Source organism: Diceros bicornis, chromosome 1, assembly GCF_020826845.1.
Source record: "Diceros bicornis minor isolate mBicDic1 chromosome 1, mDicBic1.mat.cur, whole genome shotgun sequence".
NCBI classification, from domain to species: Eukaryota; Metazoa; Chordata; class Mammalia; order Perissodactyla; family Rhinocerotidae; genus Diceros; species Diceros bicornis.
The window spans coordinates 90,577,499-90,600,465 of NC_080740.1; the positions used below are offsets into that span (position 1 = coordinate 90,577,499).

At 56.4% G+C, this 22,967-nt stretch overlaps 1 protein-coding gene across 3 annotated transcripts; it reads left to right on the top strand.

Annotated features, from left to right (window-relative positions):
• Positions 1–4,403: 4,403 nt before the first annotated feature.
• RGS14 (regulator of G protein signaling 14) lies at positions 4,404–19,735 on the top strand. Of its 3 annotated transcripts, none has more exons than XM_058546930.1 (15): positions 4,404–4,606; positions 11,480–11,501; positions 11,683–11,861; positions 12,196–12,288; positions 12,372–12,515; positions 12,910–13,053; positions 13,171–13,282; positions 13,604–13,716; positions 14,176–14,379; positions 16,202–16,278; positions 16,497–16,623; positions 16,726–16,807; positions 16,900–16,946; positions 17,026–17,140; positions 19,130–19,735. In XM_058546930.1, the coding sequence occupies exons 1-15, from the start codon at positions 4,562–4,564 to the stop codon at positions 19,231–19,233; spliced, it is 1,608 nt and encodes a 535-aa protein (XP_058402913.1). In that variant the 5' UTR covers positions 4,404–4,561; the 3' UTR covers positions 19,234–19,735. The 3 variants fall into 3 exon arrangements, with proteins under 3 accessions (XP_058402913.1, XP_058402893.1, XP_058402902.1); XM_058546910.1 differs by lacking the exon at positions 19,130–19,735 and adding an exon at positions 17,401–18,123; XM_058546919.1 differs by lacking the exon at positions 19,130–19,735 and adding an exon at positions 17,401–18,123 and having other exon boundaries at positions 16,497–16,608.
• The last annotated feature ends 3,232 nt before the right edge of the window (positions 19,736–22,967 follow it).

Consider the following 22,967-nt stretch of genomic DNA (forward strand, 5'->3'; position numbering starts at 1 on the left):
GCACATAGAGGTGATTAATAAGTAATTGGTGAAAGAACGAATGTTTGTTCTAGAACCTGGAATCGGGTCATTGAGAATGAGTAGGAATTTACCAGAAAGGGGAAAGTCATTCTCAGCAGAGGGAACAGGAAACGAAAAGGCAGGGAGGGCTGCCTGAAAACGTAAGGAATAGGAGCAGTTTGGATGGTTGAGGAGTAGGGGCCGAGAGTTTGACTGAGGCGAGAACTCAAAGGGCCTTCAGTTCCTAGCTAAGGAACATACTCTTTTTCCAGAAGGCAATGGGGGGGTTTTAAGCATGGGAGTGGCCAATGTGGGTTTCTCTGGCTGTGGTGAGGAGAAGAGATTGGAGGAGAGTAATAGGTAGGAAGACTGAATAGGAGGTCATTATGACCAGATGAGAGAGCATGAGGCCTGAGCCAGCGAGGGGATCAGAAATCCCACAGGGAGACTAGACTTCAGTAACTGATTCCCTGTGGAAAGCCAGGGAGAGAGAAGTTGAGAACAGTGTTCTGTGGGGTGAGGGTACCCCCACCACTCTCGTAAAGTGGAGAAAACTGGATAAGGGGTGAGAGATGGGAAGTCCCCAGGTTGGCTGGGGTCCCTGGGGTGAAGATGTGATCAGAGCTGAAATTGGCATTCATGGTGGAGAGGAGGGGAGAGGCATCTCTGCTGCAGCAGGAGAGGATGACCTTAGGTGTGGCCCAGGCAGAGCCTGTGATTGGGCCCATGGGGGGAAGAAGATGAGCTGTGGGCACCTGGGCTGGTGGTGGCCCAGACCCAGCTCCTGGCACCCCAAGTACACACATTCACAGCTTAGCAGATCCCTAATTTGATGTATAACCTTGGGCAACTCACTTCTCTCTGAGTCTCAGTTTCCTGATCTGTAAAATGGGAATAATGAGCACTGCTCACAAAGAGGTTGTGAGGATCAAATGAGGTCATGTTGGGAGAAGACTCTGTAAACTGTAAAGCTCCCTATGAAGCCTAGGCTTGGATCCATGGCACAGCAGACAGGCAGGCAGTTTCCACTCACACACATAACCCTCTTACAGGCACATTGACACTGTCATGCCCCTTAAGACCATCATTGGCAATGCTCCAGTCTCAAAAGCAACCCTCAATACACACACCAAGTCTCACTGAATCCCTCTGTCTAGGTGGCCTGGAGCAAGGTGCCTGGAAAGAGGTGAGTCAGGGCTAGGTGAAATGGTCTATTAACTAGAGTAATGCTAGCTGCCCTAACAGATATACCCTAATGTGTATACAAGCTCAAAGTTTATTTCTTGCTCATATAAGAGTCCAAAGCTGCTGTTCTTGGTTGATGGGTGGCTTGCCTTCATGCACTAATGCAGAGACCCAGGCTCCTTCCTTCTCATGGCTCCACAATTCCCTAGAACCTCAGCATCTTCTGCATCCAGCCAGCTAAGGGGAAAAGAGAATGTGGACGGCGTACTACTTAAAAGCCTTGGCCCGGAAATGGCACACATCATCCCACTCACATTCAATTGGTGGGAACTACAGTCATGTGCCGCGTACCAACATTTCAGTCAACGACAGACTACATGTATGATGGTGGTCTCATAAGATTATAATGGAATTGAAAAATTCCTGTTGCCTCTGGAAGAGGCATCTGGAAGAAGACACTCAAGAGGTTTGTCCATGACTTCAAAGGATTTGCCAAGGATGAGGAGGTTGCAAAATCAACAAGGCTGGGGCCGGCCCAGTGGCATAGTTGTTAAGTTTGTGTGCTCCGCTTTGGTAGCCCGGGGTTTGCAGGTTTGGATCCCAGGTGCAGACCTACATACCACTTATCAAGCTATGCCGTGGCAGGCGTCCCACATATAAAATAGAAGAAGATGGGCACAGATGTTAGCTCAGAGCCAATCTTCCTCTTCCTCAGCAAAAAGAGGAGGTTTGGCAATGGATGTTAGCTCGGGGCTAATCTTCCTCACCAAAAAAAAAAAAAACATCAACAAGACTGTGGTTGAGATGGCAAACAACTTTAACCTAGGTGTGGATGAGGATGACATTGAGGTGCTCCTAGAGGTGGTCCCTGAGGAATTGACTAATGAGGAGTTGTTGGAACTGAAACAGGAACACACAGCTGAAGAAGAGGCAAAAGAAAAGGAAAGTGCAGGAGAAGAAAAAGAAGAGCCTCCAAGAAAATTCATGGTGAAGGGTGTAGCAGAAATTTTTGCAGACCTCAAGAAGCTCCCTAAAAAGTTTGAAAACATGGACCCCAACACTGAAAAGTTTTCATTAATATTAAGAGAGGAATGTTCATCGTGCATTATCTGCTTACAAACAAATCTGGGATGAAGAAGAAAAAAAAAAACAAGCAAACCACCATGGACACACTCTGAAAAGAGTGACTCCTCCTCAAGAGCCTCGGGCAGTCCTTCAGGAGGTATTCCAGAAGAAGGCATTGTTATCATGGGAGATGACAGCTCCATGCATGTTATTGCCCCTGAAGACCTTCCAGTGGAACAAGATGTGGAGGAGGAAGACAGTGATATTGATGATCCTGACCCTGTGTAGGCCTAGGCTAATGTGTGTGTTTGCGTCTTAGTTTTTAACAAAAAAGTTTAAAAAGTAAAAGGAAAAATAAATTTTAACAACAGAAAAAAGCTTATATAATAAGGATATAAAGAAAATATTTTTGTACAGCTGTACAGTGTATTCGTTTTAAGCTGTGTCAAAAAGTTAAAAAAATTAAAAAGTTTATAAAGTATAAAAGTTACAGCAAGGTAAGGTTAATTTGTTATTGAATAAAGAAAAAAATTGTTTTATAAGTTCCATGTAGCCTAAGTGTCCAGTGTTATAAATTCTGCAGTAGTGTGCAGTAATGTCCTAGGCTTCACATTCACTCACCACTCACTCACTGACTCACCCAGAGCAACTTCCAGTCCTGCAGGCTCCATTCATGGTAAGTGCCCTCTATGGGTGTACTATTTTTTATCTTTTATACTGTATTTTTACTGTATCTTTTCTATGTTTAGATATACAAACCATTGTGTTACAGTCACCTACAGTAGTGAGTACAGTAACATGCTGTAGGGTTTGTAGCCTAGGAGCAATAGGCTATACCATACAGCCTAGGTGTGGGGTAGGCTATACCATCTAGATCTGCATAAGTACATTCTGTGATGTTCACACAACCATGAAATCGCCTAACGACGCATTTCTCAGAACGTGTCCCAGGCGTTAAGCGACGCAGGACTGTAGTCACATGGCCACAGCTGACTGCAAGGGAGCCTGGGAGGTTAAAGTTTAGCCATGTGCCCAGGAGGAAGAGGACATGAATTTGTGGTGAAAAGTCACTCAGTTTCTGCCACTGAAGGGATCAGGTTACAGCCCTAGAAGGGGGCAGTGAGGCAGAGAATAGAATATGAAAGGGAGTGGCACCTTGTCCCTGTAGAGAGAGGGGCCCAGACAGGCGTGGTGGGGCAACTTGAGGGCCCTAAGTAAGCCCAGACTTAGAGTCCAATACAAGTCCTCGTAGTGGGCACATGCGTGTGCAAGAAAGAGGCAAATTGAGGACTCTGGCTAAAGGCCCTGGGGTCATCTGGGACCCGGCCAGGGCTGAGAGGGCAGGGGCCACTCTGTAGTCGACAGTCCTGCTCTGAGGTGGGATTCTTATGTGAGCAAGTGTGAATGCACATATGTGTCTGCACACAAATACACCTGATCCGTTCCCCTGCCTGGGTGGGCAAGCTTGTGCACACCTGGTTGCACAGGTCACTGGCGTGTCTGAGTACATATGTGCCTGTGTGCAGTTGTGCCTGTCACAGGCACTTGGCCAAGGGACAGTACATACATATGACTGAACGCCCAGGTGTTCCAGATGAGGGAGAGCCAATGTGTTTATAACTGGTGTGGTGTGTGTGCATGACCATGCATGAGAGGTGGCCCTCTGTCTGCACACCATGGCACACTCCTGGGAAGTGTCCGGGGATAGAGGTAGTGACTCTGCATGTGCACAACTGCCTGGGGGAGGGGTGCTGAGTGTGCACATGCCTGGCACCCAGCAGGTGTGAGATAAGTGTGTGCTGTGTAAAGTACATGTGTGGATACTCAGTGCACATGTATGCATGTCCATGGGAGCCCCTGCCAAGGTGTGCCCAGGTGTGTGAGCATGCTCTTCTCTGTGCCCAGACGTGAACTTAGAGCTCCCTGGGCTGGGCCAGACCAGGCTGGGCTCCTCGCTGAGCACACAGAGGCCTCTGCTGTGTGTTGGTGCCTGCGTGGGGCACTGCCAAGTGTGCGTTGGCGGCATGTGTGTGTGCGCGTGAACGTGTGTGTGTGTGTGCGCGCGCGTGTGTGTAGGAAGAGGCATTCGCTCTCTTAGACCTTGCTTCTTTCTGTGGTTCGGTTTCTATAGAGACACTTCCTGTGGCAGAGAAAAGAGGTAGTGAGCTGGTGTTTCAGGATGTGAGGGCCCACAGGAGCGGAGCCCGGCTCTCTCCGCTGCCTGCCCTCCACCGTGCAAGCTCTGGCCGGCGCTGCCCACAGTCCACATGGTGGGCACCCCCCAAGGCGGGGAACCGTGAACAGCGACGGCATGCCAGGGAAGCCCAAGCACCTGGGCGTCCCCAACGGACGCATGGTGAGTGCGGGCTCCAGGCCAGGCCCACGGGGAGGGGTGGGCACACCCAGGGTGGAGCCCGGGAGGCACACCCGGCAGGGCTGGGCAAGAGCCTGCATGCTGCCGGCGGGCAGAAGAAGTTGGGTACAGACAGCAGCAGGCGGTGGGAACTGGTGCCTAGAGCCCAGGAGCTTCCAGATGGCCCTGCTGGGAACCTGGGGCAACCCTGGGGATGAGACCAGAGGAGAGCAGGCACAGGTTTCTGCTCCACCCTCACTGCTCCCTCTCCTGCTACTTTGGCACCACTTGGGGCTGCTTGCATCCTAGGGTAGCAGGGAAACCTGCATGCCCCTTGCCCCCTGCACACCCCCACGGTGGCCCAAGCCCCCACACCTCGCTTAGCCTCAGCCCTCCGCTCCTCATCCCATGTCCTGATGCCCAAGGTCAGGTAAGGGGTGGCCCTCACTGGGTTGCTGCCCTCCAGCTGGACCTGCCCCCGAAGTTCCTGCCAGAAGTAGCAGTTCTTGGGCAGCTTGGGATGGGTCAGCAGGGTCAGGCCACGTTGATGCAGCCTCTGTCTGTCTTGTTCCTGGGGCACCAGGAAACGGGGGTTAGCTGGGCACTCGGATGCCCTTGGCTGCTGCTGCTGCCCTACCCCCTAAACCTACTCCCTGGCTGCTTGGTGTCCGGGTCAGAGCTGCCCTCAGAGGATCCAGCTTCTTTATTCATTCAGCAGATAGGACAGGCTATGCTGGGCCTCCCTTCTCCTGCTAGGATATCAGCCCACTTGGCAGAGCCCCAGCCCCTCCTAACAACCCCAGGAAGGTGAGACAGTGTCCTAGCCTCCCACCCAGCCCCAGCCTAGTACTGGAGGACAAAGCCAATGGGTCTAGAGAGACCTGGGTTCCGGTCTTGGCTCTGTTGTCTCTTACTAGGGGGTCTTCTCTGACCCTCAGTTTCTTTATCTGTAAAATGAGGCCGTTGGAACAGATCTCAAAGGCTTGTTGAGATGATTAAGTGGAATGATGAATATGAGGCCCCTGACTCCTTGCAGGGGCTCCATAAATGTCAGCCCAATGCCCGCCTTCATTCTCAGCCCCTCTTCAAGGATTCCCTGCCTCACCAAGAAGCTGAGCCACCCCCCACCCCCACTCCTGCCTCCTAATTCCCAAGACTTGTCTCCACCTCTCCTTCCAGCATCTCTTTATTGCTCAGCCCCAGGCTAGTTGGGTGGGAGAGAGACCAACTCTTCTAAGCTGGCCCAGTCCCCCACCTCACTGTCTCTACCATCAACCTAACTTTGAAAGTTCAAGAACCCATGCCTGGCAGTCCCACCCTGGCAGCATGACACTTGGGTGTCCAGGCCAAGAAGGAGCATGCTCACTCCTATGCCCGCCCCAGAGGGCAGCTGGCTTGGTGCTTCCGAGCAGTGCCCAGAACTGCAGGGCAGCTGAGGGGCCCAGAGACAGACCCAGCCTCTCCCGCTCTGTGTCAGCCCACAGCTTCTCTACCCAAAAGTCATTCAGAGCAGGGAGGGCCCAAACTCCGCCCCGAGTCCTGGCAAGCCCACAGACACCGTGGCTGCTCTCAGCAACCTCACACACAGGTTTATCTGTGCCCTTCCTGGGCCCGCTCTGCACTCCCTGTGCCACCTCTTGGAATACTGAGGGTCACAGATTGGCCACTTGCTAGCCATTGGGCAGCTTTCTGAGGCCATGCTCAGCGGAGATGGGGAGGGGTGGACAGGCATCAGTGTCTGTGGCAGGGATGTGCAGAGAGGCACCTGTGGGCCAGGTGTCTGGCTCCTTCCATGAGGGAGACTCAGAGGAATGAATGACGTGCTGAGGACAGCGGGCAGGTAGAGGGGCCCGTATCTGAACCCAGCTGATCTGACTCCATGCCAGGGCTCTTCCACCTCCCTGCCGCCTGGCTCTGTCCTCCCCCACCTCCCCCGCAGCCACCCCACCCACTGCACTGTCATCCCTGCTGAGGCAGCTTCATTTGTCAGCCTCGTCTTTCTGCCACTCAGCATGTCAGGCAGTTGCAAGGAAACCTGTCACTTAGAGATGGCCCCCAGCACCCCTCCCAGAGATGTCTTCACACAGCCCCAACCGCCACTTCATTTTTTCACTCACTCATTCATTCAACAACCCCTCCTTAGGGCCTGTTCTGTGCCAGCCCTGCCCCAGGCACTCAAGACCCAGGCCCAGCGCCCTAGCCTCTGCCCTCAAGCAGCTCTCAGTCTGGCAAGGCACAAAAGACATGGGGCAAATAGCAGAATAAAATTCGAGTTTGGGTAAGAGCTGGAGCTCAGGCTTAGAGAAAGCTCGAGGAGGACCTGGGGAGGACAAGCCAACTTCTCAATTCATATCATGCACTGTGGCATAGGAGACGCCTGAAGGGACACATGACCTGGAAGAGGGGATGGCATGGGGAAAGGCCAGGACATGGGGAAACAGGGTATGTGCACAGGGACATGGCCCGAGGTGGGGCTGGGCCTAGAGCCTGGAGAGGGGCACTCCCTGTGTCCTGTCACTCTCGGGGGCCCAGTTAGTTGCCCCACCTGACAAGGAGACCTGCAAGGCAGAGCCCACTGTACCTCTGCCTGCATCCCTGGTATTCAGCTCAGGGCACAGGGTCAGCCCCACAGGCTGGCTCCAGCTGAAGGGTCCAGGCACCCTGGGTTCTCTGGGGATGTACCCAGAGAGGATCTTGGGGCCTTGGTTTCCCCAAGCTGGGATGAATGAGATCATGGTGCAGACTGCTCAGCACAGAAGACGCTCAGTAAATCAGCCCTCCCTTTGAGGTCTGACCCCTCCAGAGGGCAGAGTTGAAAAGAGGCCCCTGGGCCCTTTACCTCCGATTGACCTTGCCCACCTGTGCCCCAAGGACTGAGGCCCTGGGCCTCCCAGCTCCCTGGTACATCTCCCGTCCACCCAGGGAGGCAGCTTAGTGGAGGAAAGACCTCAGGCTCCAGAGTCAGGCACACTTGGGTTCTGATTTCTGCTCGGCCCCTTCCCAGCTGCGTGACTTCTTTGGGCTTAGGTTTCCTCATCTGTAGAATGGGAGTAATAATCCTTGCTGCACAGGATAAGGATGTGAGGATGGAGTGAGAACATGGATGTGTGCTGTCAAACAATGCCGGCCACACAATCAGAGCTCAGGAAATGTCAGGCCACCCTCACCTTAGTATTCTCAGATACCAGCAGCCTCCCAGGGCCCATTTCCTAAGAAAAAAGTAGGGCAAACTGAGGCCTCACTGGGGGGTCGGGGTTGCCACTGGCCACCACACCCTTCCTCATCCTTTCTTCCCCTTTCTTCCCCTTTTCACCCACCACTTCTCCTCGCAGGCAGGCCGGGCGGGGCAAGGTCGGCCCTGCTCAGCACAACTTCCCCAGTCCTGGGATCCTAGGTGGTGGGAGCCGGCCAGCAGCATCAGCACACCACTGCCACCGCTGCATGCCTGCTGCTTTCACAGACAGGCCTCTATCGCCCTTCCCAGCAGCTCCAGGAGGTTGGGAATGCTGAACCCCATGCTACCCAGGGAGAAATTGAGGCCCAGAGAAGGGAAGTTACTTGCCCTGGAATGGTAGCACTGGACTTGGACTCCATCCCCGCTCCCTCCCACCTCTTGATCTCTGTTCCATCTCATTTAGCCCCAGCTATATGGATTAACATCTGGTGGGGTGAGAGGGGCTCAGGAAGGAGGACTACAGGCTGCAGTTCAGAGACAGAGCGTCCCTGGTGAAGGGGCTGCCAAGGCCTCCTGGGAGGGTGAGGGCTGCTCAGGGCCTTGATGCCTGCTTGGGAGAACTGGGCAAGGAGGGTGCTTCGTGGGAGGGGGTGCAGGTTGGTTCCTTCCTACGAACAGGCCTGCCCTCCAGGAGCTACCAGACTGGCAAGGGAGAGGCCCAGACATGGGGGGCAGAGTGGGCAGAGGGACTCAGGGGTCCTGGTGTTTGGGGATGACTGGTGTCACTGGCAGAGATGGGAGAGCGGTTGGGTGGGGGAGCAGGAGCAGATACCGAGGCAGAGGAAACAGTGAAGCAGGAAGCAGGAGTGTGTAGGGGTGTGGGGAAAATAGAAAAGTTTGACAAAGTGTAGGGTGGAGGTGAGGGAGGGAAATGGGGGAGGCAAAGGGGCTCATTAGTCAGGCCTAGTCAGAGCTTCAGCTGTAAGCCGGCAACTGCTCCGCCTCCCAGGGCAGGGAGCAGGGCAGGAGGACCTGGGAGCCAGCCCCACCTGAAGACACAGTCAATTCAGCATAATGTAAAGAATAAAACAAAATAGGAGTGCATGCTGGCTTAACCCCAGGCGCCTCTGCCCTCTCTGGGGTCCTGGTCTGCGCATAAGCCCCTCACAGGGGGCTCTGAGCAAGAGAGAGGCTGAGTCTAGGGCTGGAAGGCAGGCTGGAGAGAGGCCAGTGTGTGTGGGAGGAGGCTACTGCGGAGAGGGAGGGAGTCAGGATGGTTCCCAGAGATCTGGCGGGAGGGCCGGGACAGCGGCACTGAGGCTGGAAAAGCCGCAGGGCAGCCTGGGGAAGAACACCCGACAGGCAGGTGTGGGGATGAAGGGAGCTGGCAGGAAGGAAAAAAGGAGGCTGGAAGGGACCTTGGGCTTCAACTCGTCCTGCTCGCACAACCCAGGAGTTGGGACTTGCTCCGGCAGCCGTGGGAGATGAAGCGTCAGATGGGGGAGAGCAGAGGCAGGATGGCGCGGGTGTGGTGCGCTGGGGAACCGGTTCCACGCCCAGCCTCCCTCTGCGCAAACTTGCTCTCCTCCTCAGCAACTAATCCTGCTCCAGGTGGGAGATGAGGCTCAAGGGGGAGTGTGAGGTTGTAAAACTTAAAAAGGGAGGGCTGGGATTTGAATCCGGATCTGACAGACCTAGACACCTGTGCTCTTTCCTCTATGGCAGGGCTCGTACACTCGAAAGTCGGAGCAGGGTCAGACATCAATACTAACACAATAACAACAATAATAGCAACGTTCCTTGAACATGTACTACACACCAGATAGTGTTCTGAGTTCTTTATATATATTTAACTTATTTAATCACAGCAACCCTTTGAAGTCAGGACCATCATTTGCCCTATTTGTTTAGAGAAAGAAACTGAGACACAGAAAGGTGAAGTACCCTGTCCAATATCACACAGCACCAAGCTGAACTCAGTCTGGGGCAGCACCTGCCTCCATAAGTGACATAAATGCATCAAACTGGCCCTAGGGACCTCTGAGGAGAGCATGAGTCCCTTCTAGGGAAGGTGGTTGCTGGTGAGCGCCAGCCGAGGTTGTCATGCTGGAAGAACTCAGGCTAGCTGGGGCATCGCAGTCTGAAAGAGGAGACAGAAAGCTGGGCTTTTACGTAAAACTCCTGATTTTTAAATGTGGAAAAGTCTTCTAAACTTTAAAAAAAAAAAGCATTCTGAGGGCCAAGAGATTAATGTCTTACGTATCTGCAGGCCAGCCCAGCCCAAGATATGTGACTCCCAGGCGGGAGCAGGGAGCAGAGAGGGAGATTCCAGCCAGGAAGGCAGCGAGAGGCTTCCTGGGGGAAGAGGTGTTTGCTGACCTGTTTCCAGCGGGGATGGAAAGAAGGCACAGGTGGTGGAAGCTCCCCTGGCAGGGCCTGGTGCAAATGTAGGAGGTGAGAAGGAGGGAGGAATTGGGGATGACTCAAGCACTGGGGTTGGAGCCCAGGTGATGGGGAGAAAGAAAGGATGCAGGGAAGCTGGTTCAGCGCCCTGCTTTGGCGGTGGCTGTGGTGGCTTCCCCTCGGGACTGGTTGCGTGGGAAGGGGTCATGGGACAGTTAGGTGGAGATGTTAGCAGGAAGTTGGCCATGCGTTCTTGGAGCTGGGGAGATATGGGAGGGAGAAAGGGCCCAGGACAGAGTCTGAGGTGGGTAGAGGCCACCTTGCATGGGTAGGAGATGACGAGGAAGCTGGAGGAGCTGCAAGGATGGTAGGAAGAAAACCAAGGGAACCACTGCAAGAGTCATTTTGAAAGGCAGATTTTTCTGTTTCTAGCGTTTGGGATTCCCAGAGAAGTCGGAATTGTGCCTGCGGGGCAAAGGGGAGGATGGAGTTGGCCTCTACAGCAATGTTACTCACAGTGTGGTCCATGGACCAGTAGCATCAACATCACCTGGGAGCTTGTTAGAAATGGAGAGTCTCTGGCGCCATCCTGGACCTACTGAACCTGAGTCTCTTGAGGGGGCTCCTCCCAGTCATTCTAATGCACACTGAAATTTGAGAACCACTGCTCTACACTATAAAATAGCATCCTGTGCCCCGTCCAAGGAGGGGTGGGACCCATGGGAGACTCTGGGCCCCAAGAGGAAACAGTTGCAATAAGGAGATCATCAGAAACAGAGACACCCCTCCTTCCTCAAAGACAACAGCAAACATTGATACAGCACTTACTACATGCTGGCCACTATTCTACATGCTGGAAATATATTAAAATGATTTGATCCTCACAACAGCCCCAGGAAGTAAGTTACTATTATTATCATCACAGATGGAGACGAACAAATAGCTTGCCCACAGTCTCACAGCTAGTTAAGTGGCAGAGACAGGACTCAAAGTCTGTGTTCCTCCTCACCGTGCTATACACCTGAGCTCACCCAGTGGGTGCTGGGGGAGGAGGGAACCAGAGGCAACTGGAAGGTACCTGGCATAGGTCCCAGCACACAGTGGTTGGCACATGATGGGAGGGGAGCCAGGGGCAGCCTCAGCAAACCCCTGAGCAAGCAGTGACCTGACTGGGAGTGCCCAGCATGGCCCTCCAAGCAGGGAGAACACAGCTCTAGTTCCACGGGCTTGGCCCGGAACTGTCCCTTGAGAGTCCACCCTGGGCTCTACTCTGACTTTCTTCCTCGGGTCTCTTGTAGGTTCTGGCTGTCTCAGATGGAGGTAAGTGACAGGGTGTGTGGAGAAAGCCTGGCTGGGGTGGGTGGGGGTGTGTGTGTGTGGAAACAGGGTGGGGATACCCCTGCTACTTGCTATCTTTCCAGAGAAAGTACCTGCAAACGGGGTTGGGCCAGGGGCTGGGCAAGGCCACAAGGCTCACGTCCACTTGTCCATCCTCCTACAGAGCTGAGCAGCACTGCGGGGCCCCAGGGCCAGGGCGAGGACCGCGGCAGCTCCCTCAGCATCCACAGCCTCCCCAGTGGCCCCAGCAGCCCCTTCCCCAGCGAGGAGCAGCCTGTGGCCAGCTGGGGCCTGTCCTTCGAGCGGCTGCTGCAGGACCCGCTGGGCCTGGCTTACTTCACTGTAAGCCCTGCGGTGGGATGGGGAGGACTGAGGGCAGTGGCCACCGTGGGGGGAGGGGCGGGGGGCATGGGAGAGGGCATGGATGGAGCCTCAGGCTGGCCAGAGTGGGACTCCTCTGTCAGCTGCCTCGTCCAGGCTTTCTCTGGCACCCTTTTCCTCCTTTCCCAGCTGGGAACTTTCCTTGTGTCTACCTCCCCTTTTCTCTCTGGGCCTCTGGATCTGGCTCCATCTGTCTGTCTTGGCCTCTTGGCCGTGTCTCTATCCCAATCTCTTTGACTATATCCCCTGATTGGGTCTCTGTGTCTCTGACTGCCTCCTCCTTCGCTCCCCCTAGGAGTTCTTGAAGAAGGAGTTCAGCGCCGAGAACGTGACCTTCTGGAAGGCTTGCGAGCGCTTCCAGCAGATCCCGGCCAGCGACACCCAGCAGGTGGGGGGAAGGGGCAGATGGGGCAGAGGTGGGACCAGGGCCCGGGCTGTGCCCTTGACCTTCTCCTGTCCCTCCTGCCCCAGCTAGCTCAGGAGGCCCGCAACATCTACCAGGAGTTCCTCTCCAGCCAGGCGCTGAGCCCCGTGAACATCGACCGGCAGGCCTGGCTCGGCGAGGAAGTGCTGGCCGAGCCCCGGCCAGACATGTTCCGTGCACAGCAGCTTCAGGTGAGCCGTCCCGGGGGCGCGGCCTGGGTTCAGGGGGCGTGGCCTTGGAAGGGAGCGCAATGGGGGAGAGGCGGGGCCAGATCCAGGGGCGGAGCCTGAGTCGCAGGCGGGTTGGGGGGGTGGTGGTCCTGGGACCGAGCTAAAACGCAGGGGCAGGGCGCGGGTCAGAGGTCAGTACCGGAGGCGGTGGTGAAGGAGGGGCTAGAGGAGGGGCCTAGCTGTAGTCGGGGCGGGGCCAAGAGTAGGGGCGGGGCCTGGATCCTAGCGGTGGGTAGGAGGGGCTAGGGGCTCGCTCCCTAGGTTGCGGACCCGGCCAACCCCGAGGGCCGGGCATGGGACTCTGGCGGCGCGCAGAGCGCCCCTTCGGCTCACTGCCCCCGCGGCGACCCCGCAGATCTTCAACTTGATGAAGTTCGACAGCTATGCGCGCTTCGTCAAGTCTCCACTGTACCGGGAGTGCCTTCTGGCGGAGGCCGAGGGGCGCCCCCTGCAGGAACCTGGCTCCTCGCGCCTCGGCAGCCCTGACGCCACGAGGAAGGTGCGGACCAGGGGCTGCCGGAGGCAGGGGGCCGGGGGCAGATCTGCGGGTGCGTGTCCACCGTCTGCATGTGGGCTAGGGCCCGACCCGGTGCCAGCGCCTTCCCTGTGCCCGCAGAAGCCCAAGCTGAAGGCTGGAAAGTCGCTGCCGCTGGGCGTGGAGGAGTTGGGGCAGTTGCCGCCTGCTGAGGGCCCTGGGGGCCGCTCGCTCCGCAAGTCCTTCCGCAAGGGTGAGGACAGGAGGCCACAGAGATGCGTGCGGGCGGGAGTTGGGGCAAGCTTTGAGAACGCCGTCTTCCTCTGCTTGTCTGACAGACAGTCTGTAAGTCTGTGAAAACCGAAATGTGACCCTGTGACCACCACTTTCCCCGGGGGGTTCAGTTCCCAGGCTAGACTCCAGAAGTTTGGGAAACCCCCTCAGTAGCAAACTCAAACCACGTTAGACTCCTGCAAGAGGGCTCCAACAGGGTCCACTCGGTTGGGGAGAAGCCTCAGCAGAGGGGAGAGTGTAGGGAGGGGGGCTGGCCTGCTCATTGCTCCTTCTGCCCTAGAACTGGCGGGCGGGGCGGCCAACTCGACCTTGCGCAGAGAGTCCCAGGGCTCCCTCAACTCCTCCGCCAGTCTGGACCTCGGCTTCCTTGCCTTCGCCAGCAGCAAATCTGAGGTGAGCTGACTGCTGGGGGAGATGAGGGGCAGGCTAGGGCCACTCCTCAGGCCCCTTTGTGTGACTGCCATCATTCCCAGTCACCCTAGGGGCTTCCATCTCCCTGGTTGCTCCCCATGGACAACCCCTCAGCCTCCTTACTTTCTTCCTGTCCTCACCACATTGGGTCCCATGCATGTCACGGGTGCACATCCTCTTTAGCCGATGTGTGTGCACGTGTGGGTGCCCTGGTGTACACAGCATGTGTGTGGGAGTCAGTGGGTGGACCTGTCTCTGGGTGCCCATATGCCTGGGTGAGCATACATGTGTTCCTGTAGAAGACTGTACCTTGCCTGCCTACAGGTGTGTCCTTGGGCATGTGTGTTCGTGTGTGCTCCCCAGTGAGCTTACCTGTCTGTACCTGTCTGCATGTCCTTGAATGAGTACACATGACCTCCCCCCACTCCTGCCCTGAATCAGAGCCACCGGAAGAGCCTTGGGAGCTCAGAAGGCGAGAGTGAAAGCCGGCCAGGGAAGTACTGCTGCGTGTACCTGCCCGATGGCACTGCCTCCTTGGCCCTGGCCCGACCCGGCCTCACCATCCGTGCCATGCTGGCAGGCATCTGTGAGAAACGAGGCCTCTCTCTACCTGACATCAAGGTCTACCTGGTCGGCAACGAGCAGGTGCGAACCTGGCCTGGTCTCCAACTCTAACTCCTTTCCTGATCCTGATCCCAGCCCCATTCCTGTCTCTGCCGAGCTATGTCTTCAACCCCAATTCCATTCCTAATCCCCTGGACCAACCTAATTCCAACCCCATCCCCTATCCTCACCCCCTTCCTAACTCCAGCCCCCACCACAACCCCACCCCTCACCCCACGCCCGACTCCAGATCAACCCAGCACCAACTCCTCACTGAAACTCAGAAGTCCACTCTCCTGCCACAAAAATCCTATCCCCATGCCATCCCCATCCAGGTTTCCAGCTTCACCCATCATCCTCCCTGTGATGGTGTCTGGGAGGTAGAGTGGGAGAGAACCGCTGCTGGAGCTGCATTTTCCCCTGTCAATCCCCAAGTTCAGACTGCCCATCCCTGAAATGGCCATTTGGGGGAGCCCTCACCTCCTCTGCCACTAGGGGCACCCAACTGCACCTAACCTATGAAAAATTCCTTTAGGTGCAAACTAACATAGCTTTAAAGAGGAGTCTAGAGAAAAACTCACTTTAAACTAAGCTGTCCCATAAGGAGTAGCTGAAGGAAGAATGCTGCATCCCAGGGAAGACCCATCAGGATTTCATTCACCCAGTAGACAAGGCCTAAGGCCCTGCCAGGTGGGTGGGCAGAGGGCCCCGGGCCTGAGCTCTGTCCTCCAGGTACACAGGCTGGATGTGAGCCAGGCAGGATGTGATCAGGGAGGAGGAGTCGAACCTCCAGCAAGTTTCTGGGACAAGGTAGACTTTTCTGGTTAGTCACAGGAAGGCTTCATGGAAGAGGCAGCAGTTGATAAGGATGAGGAGGAATTTGCCTGGCAGAGCTGTGGGGGGAGGACATTCAAGGCAGTGGGAACAGCTGAAGGGAAGGCCTGGAGGTGGGTAAGAAGTACAGGGCATGTTCAGGGGCCTGGGGCGTGGGAGTGTGAGGGCAGCAGTGGGAGGAGCTCTGCCCACTCTCTCAGGCACCTCTACATGGGCTTTCATGTCTGCTAAGTATAGCTTCACCACCCACTCTCCACCTGTGCCTGCAGCACAGCACAGCATATCGCCTGGGAGAGGCTGCCTCCCGCCCGGGGCTGATCCACCTGTGCCTGCAGCACAGCACAGCATATCGCCTGGGAGAGGCTGCCTCCCGCCCGGGGCTGATGCAGCTAGTGGGGCCTCGGGGGCTGGTAGTCACTACAGCTGCTGTCTATGGACCTACTGTGTGCCAGACACTGTGCCAGATACTTCACATCCTTTTGGCCTCACAGTGGTCTTGAGGGAAGGGTCCTTTTTGCAGTGAGGAGACAAGAAGTGTCCTTAGTAGGTGGGGACGGAGAGAAGTGGACAAGTGTCAAAAAAGAGACAAGGCCTGGGTGGCTGACCAAAGGTGGGTGGTGAGGGAGGAAATGTATCCAGTTCATCTGGTTGGGTTTCAGATGCCTAAGGCACAAGGGGCAGCTGTCCAGGGGGCAGATCCTGGCCTGGCCCAGGACGAGGCACCCTGGGATTCAGGACCTAAGCCTGCCTCTTACCTAAGCAGCCCCATTACCATTTTGTGCCCACCTCATGCCCATATTTCCCCTAACTCTGTACCGTTTCTGAGTCTGTCCAGCATTCCTGCCACCCTTCTCCCTGACACTGATTCCAGCCTGGTCTCTTACCCCATCCGCGTCTCTACGCCTAAACCGTCCATCGGCCTCTCTGACCCTTAGGGCGGCCACGGGAGGAAGTAAAGGTGGTTTCCTCGGACCCGGGGAATGGCTCGGGGTGGGGGGACAGACTCTGAGACCCTGCATGCCATCTGCAGAAGGCCCTGGTCCTGGATCAGGACTGCACCGTGCTGGCGGACCAGGAAGTGCGGCTGGAGAACAGAATCACCTTCGAGTGAGTACCCCTCCCACCGGGTCCCGGTCCCATCACTCGCTTGGGTCCCAGTTCAGGAGGCTGCTCGCCCCCTCAGGTCCCGCCCCTTGTGCTAACCCCGCCCCAAGTTGTCCATCTCCTATTTCAGGCTCCGCCCCCTCTCGAGCCTGTCCCAGGTGGGTTGGGGAGGGAGCGGAGGCCGGCTCTCCGCACTTCCGCAGCGCGCGGGTCCCGTCCAGGCTCGAGTTGGCGGCGCTGGAGCGCGTGGTGCGGATCTCGGCCAAGCCCACCAAGCGGCTGCAGGAGGCGCTGCAGCCGGTCCTGGCGAAGCACGGCCTGAGCCCGCAACAGGTGGCGCTGCGCCAGGTGGGCGGCGAGGACGCGGGGCAGGGGCGGGGGACGCGAGGCAGGGGCAGGGCGGCGGGGACTGGGCTGCCTGTCGCGTGTGCTGCTGACCTGTCCCCGCAGCCAGGCGAGCAGCAGCCGCTGGATCTGGAGAAGCTAGTGAGCTCGGTGGCGGCCCAGAGACTGGTTTTGGACGCTCTCCCAGGTAGGGGGCTTGGTCCCGGGGGACGGCTCTGGCCCAGGAGAAAGGGGGTCCAGGCGGGAGGCAAATAGGAACGGTGGCGCTCTCGGCCGCAGGTGTGAAGATCTCCGACGCCGGTGACAAATCCCCCTGCCGCAGCCGGGTGAGTGAGAGGCGGGGAGCCCTCTTCTGCCCGCTGTGCCTCTCCTCCTGGTTGTGGCTCTGACCCCACGTTCTTGCAGGGCCATCAGCCTAGAAGCCAAGATAAGGCCGCCCATCTCCCCCCACCATCCCTCAACTCGCTGGCCGACGGGCCCAGTAGTGTCACTGGGAAGAGGCAGACCTGTGACATTGAAGGTACATTGGGGATAGTGGGTGCTAGAGACCAAAGGAGTTGGAACCTTGAGGGTGGCATCAGGGGACTGGATGCCGTTGGGGCTAGAACAGGAAGGCTGGGGGCCACTGCGGTTGGGGGACCAGACTGGTTGGGCTAGGAGGTGGGAGGGGGACATTGGTGCTAGAGGGAGTGTTGCTTGGTGCTGGAGACAGTATGGGCAGCAGGACGGTGCAGGTGGGCCCTGTGCAGGTGGGCTCTCTGACTCTTCGGCTGCCGCCAGGCCTGGTGGAACTGCTGAATCGAGTGCAGAGCAGTGGGGCCCATGACCAGAGAGGCCTTCTGCGCAAAGAGGACCTGGTACTTCCAGAATTTCTGCAGCTACCTGCCCAAAGGCCCAACTCCCAGGAGGCCCCGCCACAGACTGAATCAGCAGCCCAGCCCACAGGGGGCCCCTCAGACTCCACTGCCCACTCTGCCCTCTGACAGCTGCCCAACAATCCAGGCCGGCTGCATGGCACCTGGTGGGCCAAGCATGCCATGGGCCCACTCTGCATGCCCTATCTGTGCCATGAGTGTCCCTGGCCCTTCCTGCCACGGGCAGGCCCTCAGGAAGAGCCGGGATGGGGTGGAGAGGAGCTCAGAGGAGCCACACCCCACAGCTCCCACCACATGGTCCCTCACAGGCTCACCCACCCATCCCTTGCAGCCAGGCCACTGGGGGGAGGTGCGCCTAGCCCCCCAGGTGCAGGTGTGCTCAACACGGAGGGGTGGCGTTGGCAGTGCCAGCCTCCCCACCCTGTGCCAAGCCTCCTCCAGCAGGGAACAGGAGGAGGGGCCGGCCCCTCCTCAAGGAGCTAGTAAGAGTAAGGCCTGAGGGTGTGGGCAGGCAGTCCCCCCCACCCACTAGACTCTTCTGGACATATTGATTTGGCAGTTGGCTTGGGGCAGCTGGGTTTGTCCTGGATGTATGATATTGTTATTATAATTATTATTATTATTCTGCCATGAGGTGTGTTCTTGTGTGCCAGTCTACCCTGTGCCCCCCGCCCCAAACCGCACTGCCTCTGTCACTGAGGTCAATGCCAGGAAGCTCCTGGGGACCTCAGGTGTGCCCCCTGACTTCCTGTTGTCAGAACCTCTCTTCCTGACTGCACAGAGTATCCGGGTGTGAGTGTGAGAGAGAGAGAGCAAGAGAGAGGGAGGGAGGAGAGGAGGTAGGAGGAAGTGGGGAGGGGAAGACCCTCTGGGGAGCTGTGCCTCTGCCAGGCATCATCATGCTGTTCCTTGGTCTCTGTGGATCTGAGTACAGCGTCTGGTTGCTGTTTTCTGCTTCTTTTGGGGACCGACTGTCCCTGCAGACATGGCTGCAGGCTTCTTTGGATGCATTGAAGGCCTTGTGGCGGATGCTGGCTGTTGTGGCAGGGGCAGGTTCTGCCCCTTGCCTCCTTTTGCTGGGTGGTCTTCCCTGTCTCCAGGCAGCAGGGAAGCCCAGACCTCACACGGGGAGGGGAAGCAGGGAGGACCTCCCAGAAGGAGGCAGCCTGCAGGCAGAGAAGCCAGACAGTCCTGGTGCTGCTGCAACAGAGGAAGCAGGGGACATGGGAGCCCTGAGAAGGCACCTGGGGGAGTGAGGGGTTCTCCTGATCGCCGCAGACACGTTGAGCTCTTTTCCCTACTCCAGCTCTTTACTCTTGCTGTCCCATGTGCTGGGAGCTCCCCTACCTGCCCCCTCTCATGTAACTGGCTCTTCATCATTGAAATTCATGGGAGAGCTTAGTGGGGCTTGCTGCCCCATTGCACCTTTCTCCAGAAGCTGAACCCAAGCCAGCCCCAGGAGGCTTCAGCCCTCTGCCCCCTCAGCACATTTTGTTTGGCTGGGTTGACGTGCCCCCCTGGAGTGGGCTCATGACCTAGGCCTGGCCAATCAGAGTTTGGTTCAGGGATGAGCCTCTGACCCCAACCAGAATCCCAATCCTGCTCCTTTTCTACCATCTCCTGGGGATTTTCAGAAAGGATATGCAGGGAGAGAAGCTACGTGCGATGGAAGCCAACACAGGAGAGCAGGACTGAGAGATGGAAGGAGATTCCTGACAGAAATTATCTACACGCCTAAATTCACCCGTGCCTGAAGTCAACCACCCCCAGACTTTCTCCTTAGGCAAACCAATACAGTCTTTCAAAGTGTGTCTACTTGTTACTCTGTGTGGGGTTTCTAAGACCTGCAACCGCAAACAACGTCCTGCTTCACTGAAGATCTTGGCTTAAACATCTCAGAGGAGCCTTCCCTGGTCACCTTATGCTCTGGTCTAAGTGTTTGTGTCCCCTCCAAATTCATATGTTGAAATTCTAACCCCTAAAGTGATAGTATTAGGAGGTGAGGCCTTTGGGAGGTGATTAGGTCATGAGGGTGGAGCCACCATGAGTAGGATTAGTGTTCTTATAAAAGAGACCCCAGAGAGCTCCCTCAGCCCTTCACCATATGAAGACACAGAGAGAAGATGGCTGTCTATGAACAGGAAATGGGTTCTCACCAGACATCAAATCTGCCAGCACCTTGGTCTTGGACTTCCAGACTCCAGAACTGTGAGAAATAAATTTCTGATGTTTATAAGCCACCCAGTCTCTGGTATTTTTGTTATAGCAGCCCAAACAGACAAAGACTCCCTATATGAAGTGCTCCTCAACTTTGTTCTCTACCATCTATCCAGCTGTCTCCCCTCACAGCACTCAGCCCACTCTGTGATGATCTTGTTTACTTACTTATGCTTGTTTGCTGACAATACAATGTACGTGCCCTGATGGCAGGGACCTTGTCCATCTTAGTCACCACTGTGTCCCCTTGGCCTACTAGGCTGAAAAATGATGCTGCAGACTCAGATAGTCCCGGCAAAGGGTGCAGAAGACAGCAGAGCAGTAGGGGTCCTGGACAGGGGACTGCGTAGCGCCATGGTCCCAGTTTGTGGCCAGAGATGCAACTAGGGAGACAAGCCCATGTCCCTTCCCTGATCAGCTGCAGAACCTCCCTCACCCTTCCTGGGCCCTGGGGCTTCTCCCTTGTGACACCCTTCCATGTGCCCGAGGATAGAAAGGTGAGGACAACAGGTGAGAGACGGGGTATCTTCCCAAAGTTGGAAGATCCTGCGGGCTAAGCCCACCCTTCTGCAGGTCCCCCAGCAATGATGTCTGTTACTCTTAGGGACCAATGAGATTGCCCCATGAGAAAGGAGGTCATGGGCCAGATGGAAGAGTCTCCATAGACGTCAGCCCCTCCAGGGGCAGAAATTCACATCTACTGAAGTCCCCAAGTTAGACAGAATTCATCCTTTATCTCGTTTTTGTCCTCAACAACAAAACAGCCTGGGGGTGATGAAACCAAGGATGTAGGAGCGGAAGTAATTAGCCCAGGATCCTGCAAGGAATTGTCACTGGAGCTTCACCAGCACTCAGGCTGTCTGACTCAGGGGCGTACCAGGGAGGGCCTGGATGCAGTAGAACCTCCGATGGGAGCCAAGGACGTCTAGGAGGAGGGTACATTGATATGCCTACCCTACGGGGGCCAGTGTGGGAATTTCTGCTAAAAATTAAAAACACAAAGCCTGTGATCCCAGCAGTGCTGCTAGAGATCTCTCACTCCCAGGTACGAGGAAACCCCTCCCTGCAGGGTTGCCTATGACTGGAAAACTGGCCAACCACCAAGTGTGCACGGGAGTGGGGTGTGGGGTGTGGGGTAACACAGTTGTGGTAGTGTGTCCATGCTCTGCAATATCACACAGCAGATAAAGAATTGGGTACAGCATATCCTGACATGGAAAGTTTTCCAAGACGTGTTATTGTTCAGTAAAAGAAAACAGAGCAATGCATGTGGCATGATACCTTTATATAAGCCACAAATACACTGGCACTTATAAGTGTACAGAAGGGAAAGAGAATGTTCTAGAAGAATACATGCCAAACTGACAGGGAGATGGGGAGGGGACCACGACTGGAGGTCGTGGTCAGAGGAGATTTTTACCTTAGCTTTAATTTTTTTAAAGAATGCAATTAAGAATAATTATAATAACACAAAGAACTCCCCGAGGCCACTTCTTTGTCACTGCTGGTCTGCCATCCCTTCCTCCAGAAGTAGAACCTCTCTCTTCCTCTGGGGGCTTCAGCCCACCATCCCCCTCTGCCCATTTTGGCTGGCTGGGTGTGTCCCTCTGCCACAGTCCCCTCTGTGATACCCTCCCGCAACAAGCCCCCTGAAGCAGCGTTGGGCTGAGAGAGACCTATTCCCCCCTCCCAGTTTCTCGCTCCCAGAATCCCTTGAGGCCCTGGGCCCTCACCATCCCAGCTTGGCCAGGCCCCATCTGCAGGGATGGGGGCCCAGGCCAAGGGCGAGGGGCACCAGCCAGTTGACCCATGGGGCCATATTTCAAAGCCACTGCACAGAGCTGGACTCTCCAGTGGTTAGGAAACGTGGCAGAGCTGCTTCCCCTCACCCCGCCAGGAGAGGAGCCCCGAGGGGAGTCAGCCTGTCCACCCAGCACCCAGAGTGAAGGAGGGGAGAGAAGACACATTTGCTGACCACTCTGCAGTGTCCAACATGCCCATCTTACAGAGGACACAGGCTGAGGGAGCAGGTGTGGCTTCTTCAAGGACACCAGTGGGACCCAACCCATGGCTCCAAGCCTCCAAGAGAGAATCATACTTGTCCCCCCACCCCCTTGACAGCCTTGGGCTGGGGAAGGGGATGGTACAGGATGGGCACAGGGCAAGCACAGAGCACACAGTGACCTCAACTCTGGGCCAGGGTGGGGCCAGGTGCAGGCACTGGCTGCTTCCCTGGAGCCGGGCTGGAAGTGCTGACGCAGCTGTGGGCCAGTGCTCCTGGGGCAGCCACCCTACCCCCAAGGGTGAGCACAAGGTGCCCCCCACAGGGGGCCTGGCCTGATGGTCAGGTGACTCTGCCTTCTGGTGGGTTAGAGGATGGAGTTCAGCTTCCACAGGGAAACAAAGGCCCAGATGGAGAGGAACACGCGTAGTTCGTTACATTGAGTCGGATTGAGCCCAGGCTGGGCACAGGCCACAATGCTGCACAGCTGCAGGGGCTACCATTCGTGTCCATGGGGGTCCTGGGAGGTCCAAGAAGAGCTAGGAATACAGACATGTCTATATGTCCTGTGACTCCTGCAGGGTCTGGGTGAGGAGTGCTCTGTGACCATCTCAGCTCCTGTCTCCAGAGAACTGAAGGTAGAACTTCGGGGTGGAGCAGAGGCAAAAAGCCAAGGAAAAGCACCATAGAACCAGCACCCACCTCCAGGCCAGCCCAGGGCATTGGCTGCCAGAATGAAGTCCTGGCCAGCTCAGATGGGGGGCAGAGATAACCCCGCTGGCCAAGAAGGCCACCATCTTCCTGCCCCATTGCTGAGGGGCTGAAGGAACCCAGAACCCAGACCCCAAACTGGAGTGTGGAGTACAGAACTGGAACCTGGAGCCCAGACTCAGAACCTGGAACCAAGAGCCCGAAGTCCAGAATCTGGAGTCTGGAAGCTGGAGTCAGAGATCAGAGCCCAGAACCTAGAGCCCAGTGCCTAGAAGCAGAGCCCCAAGCTTGATATTTGATCCCTGAAACTGGAGCCTGGAGCCTGGAGCTTAGATCTGGGAGTCCAGAACCCAGAGCTCGCACCTGAGAACCTAGAGTGCAGGGCCTGGAGCTCCCCGCGGCAGACCAGAACCAGAGTGGGGACCCTAGAAGCTGGAAACAAGCTCCAGGCCCAGAACATGGAGCCCAGGACCTGAAGTCTAAAGCCAGACCTCAGATCTTCAGGCCTGGAACCTAGAAGCCAGAGTTTGGGCCTGCCATCT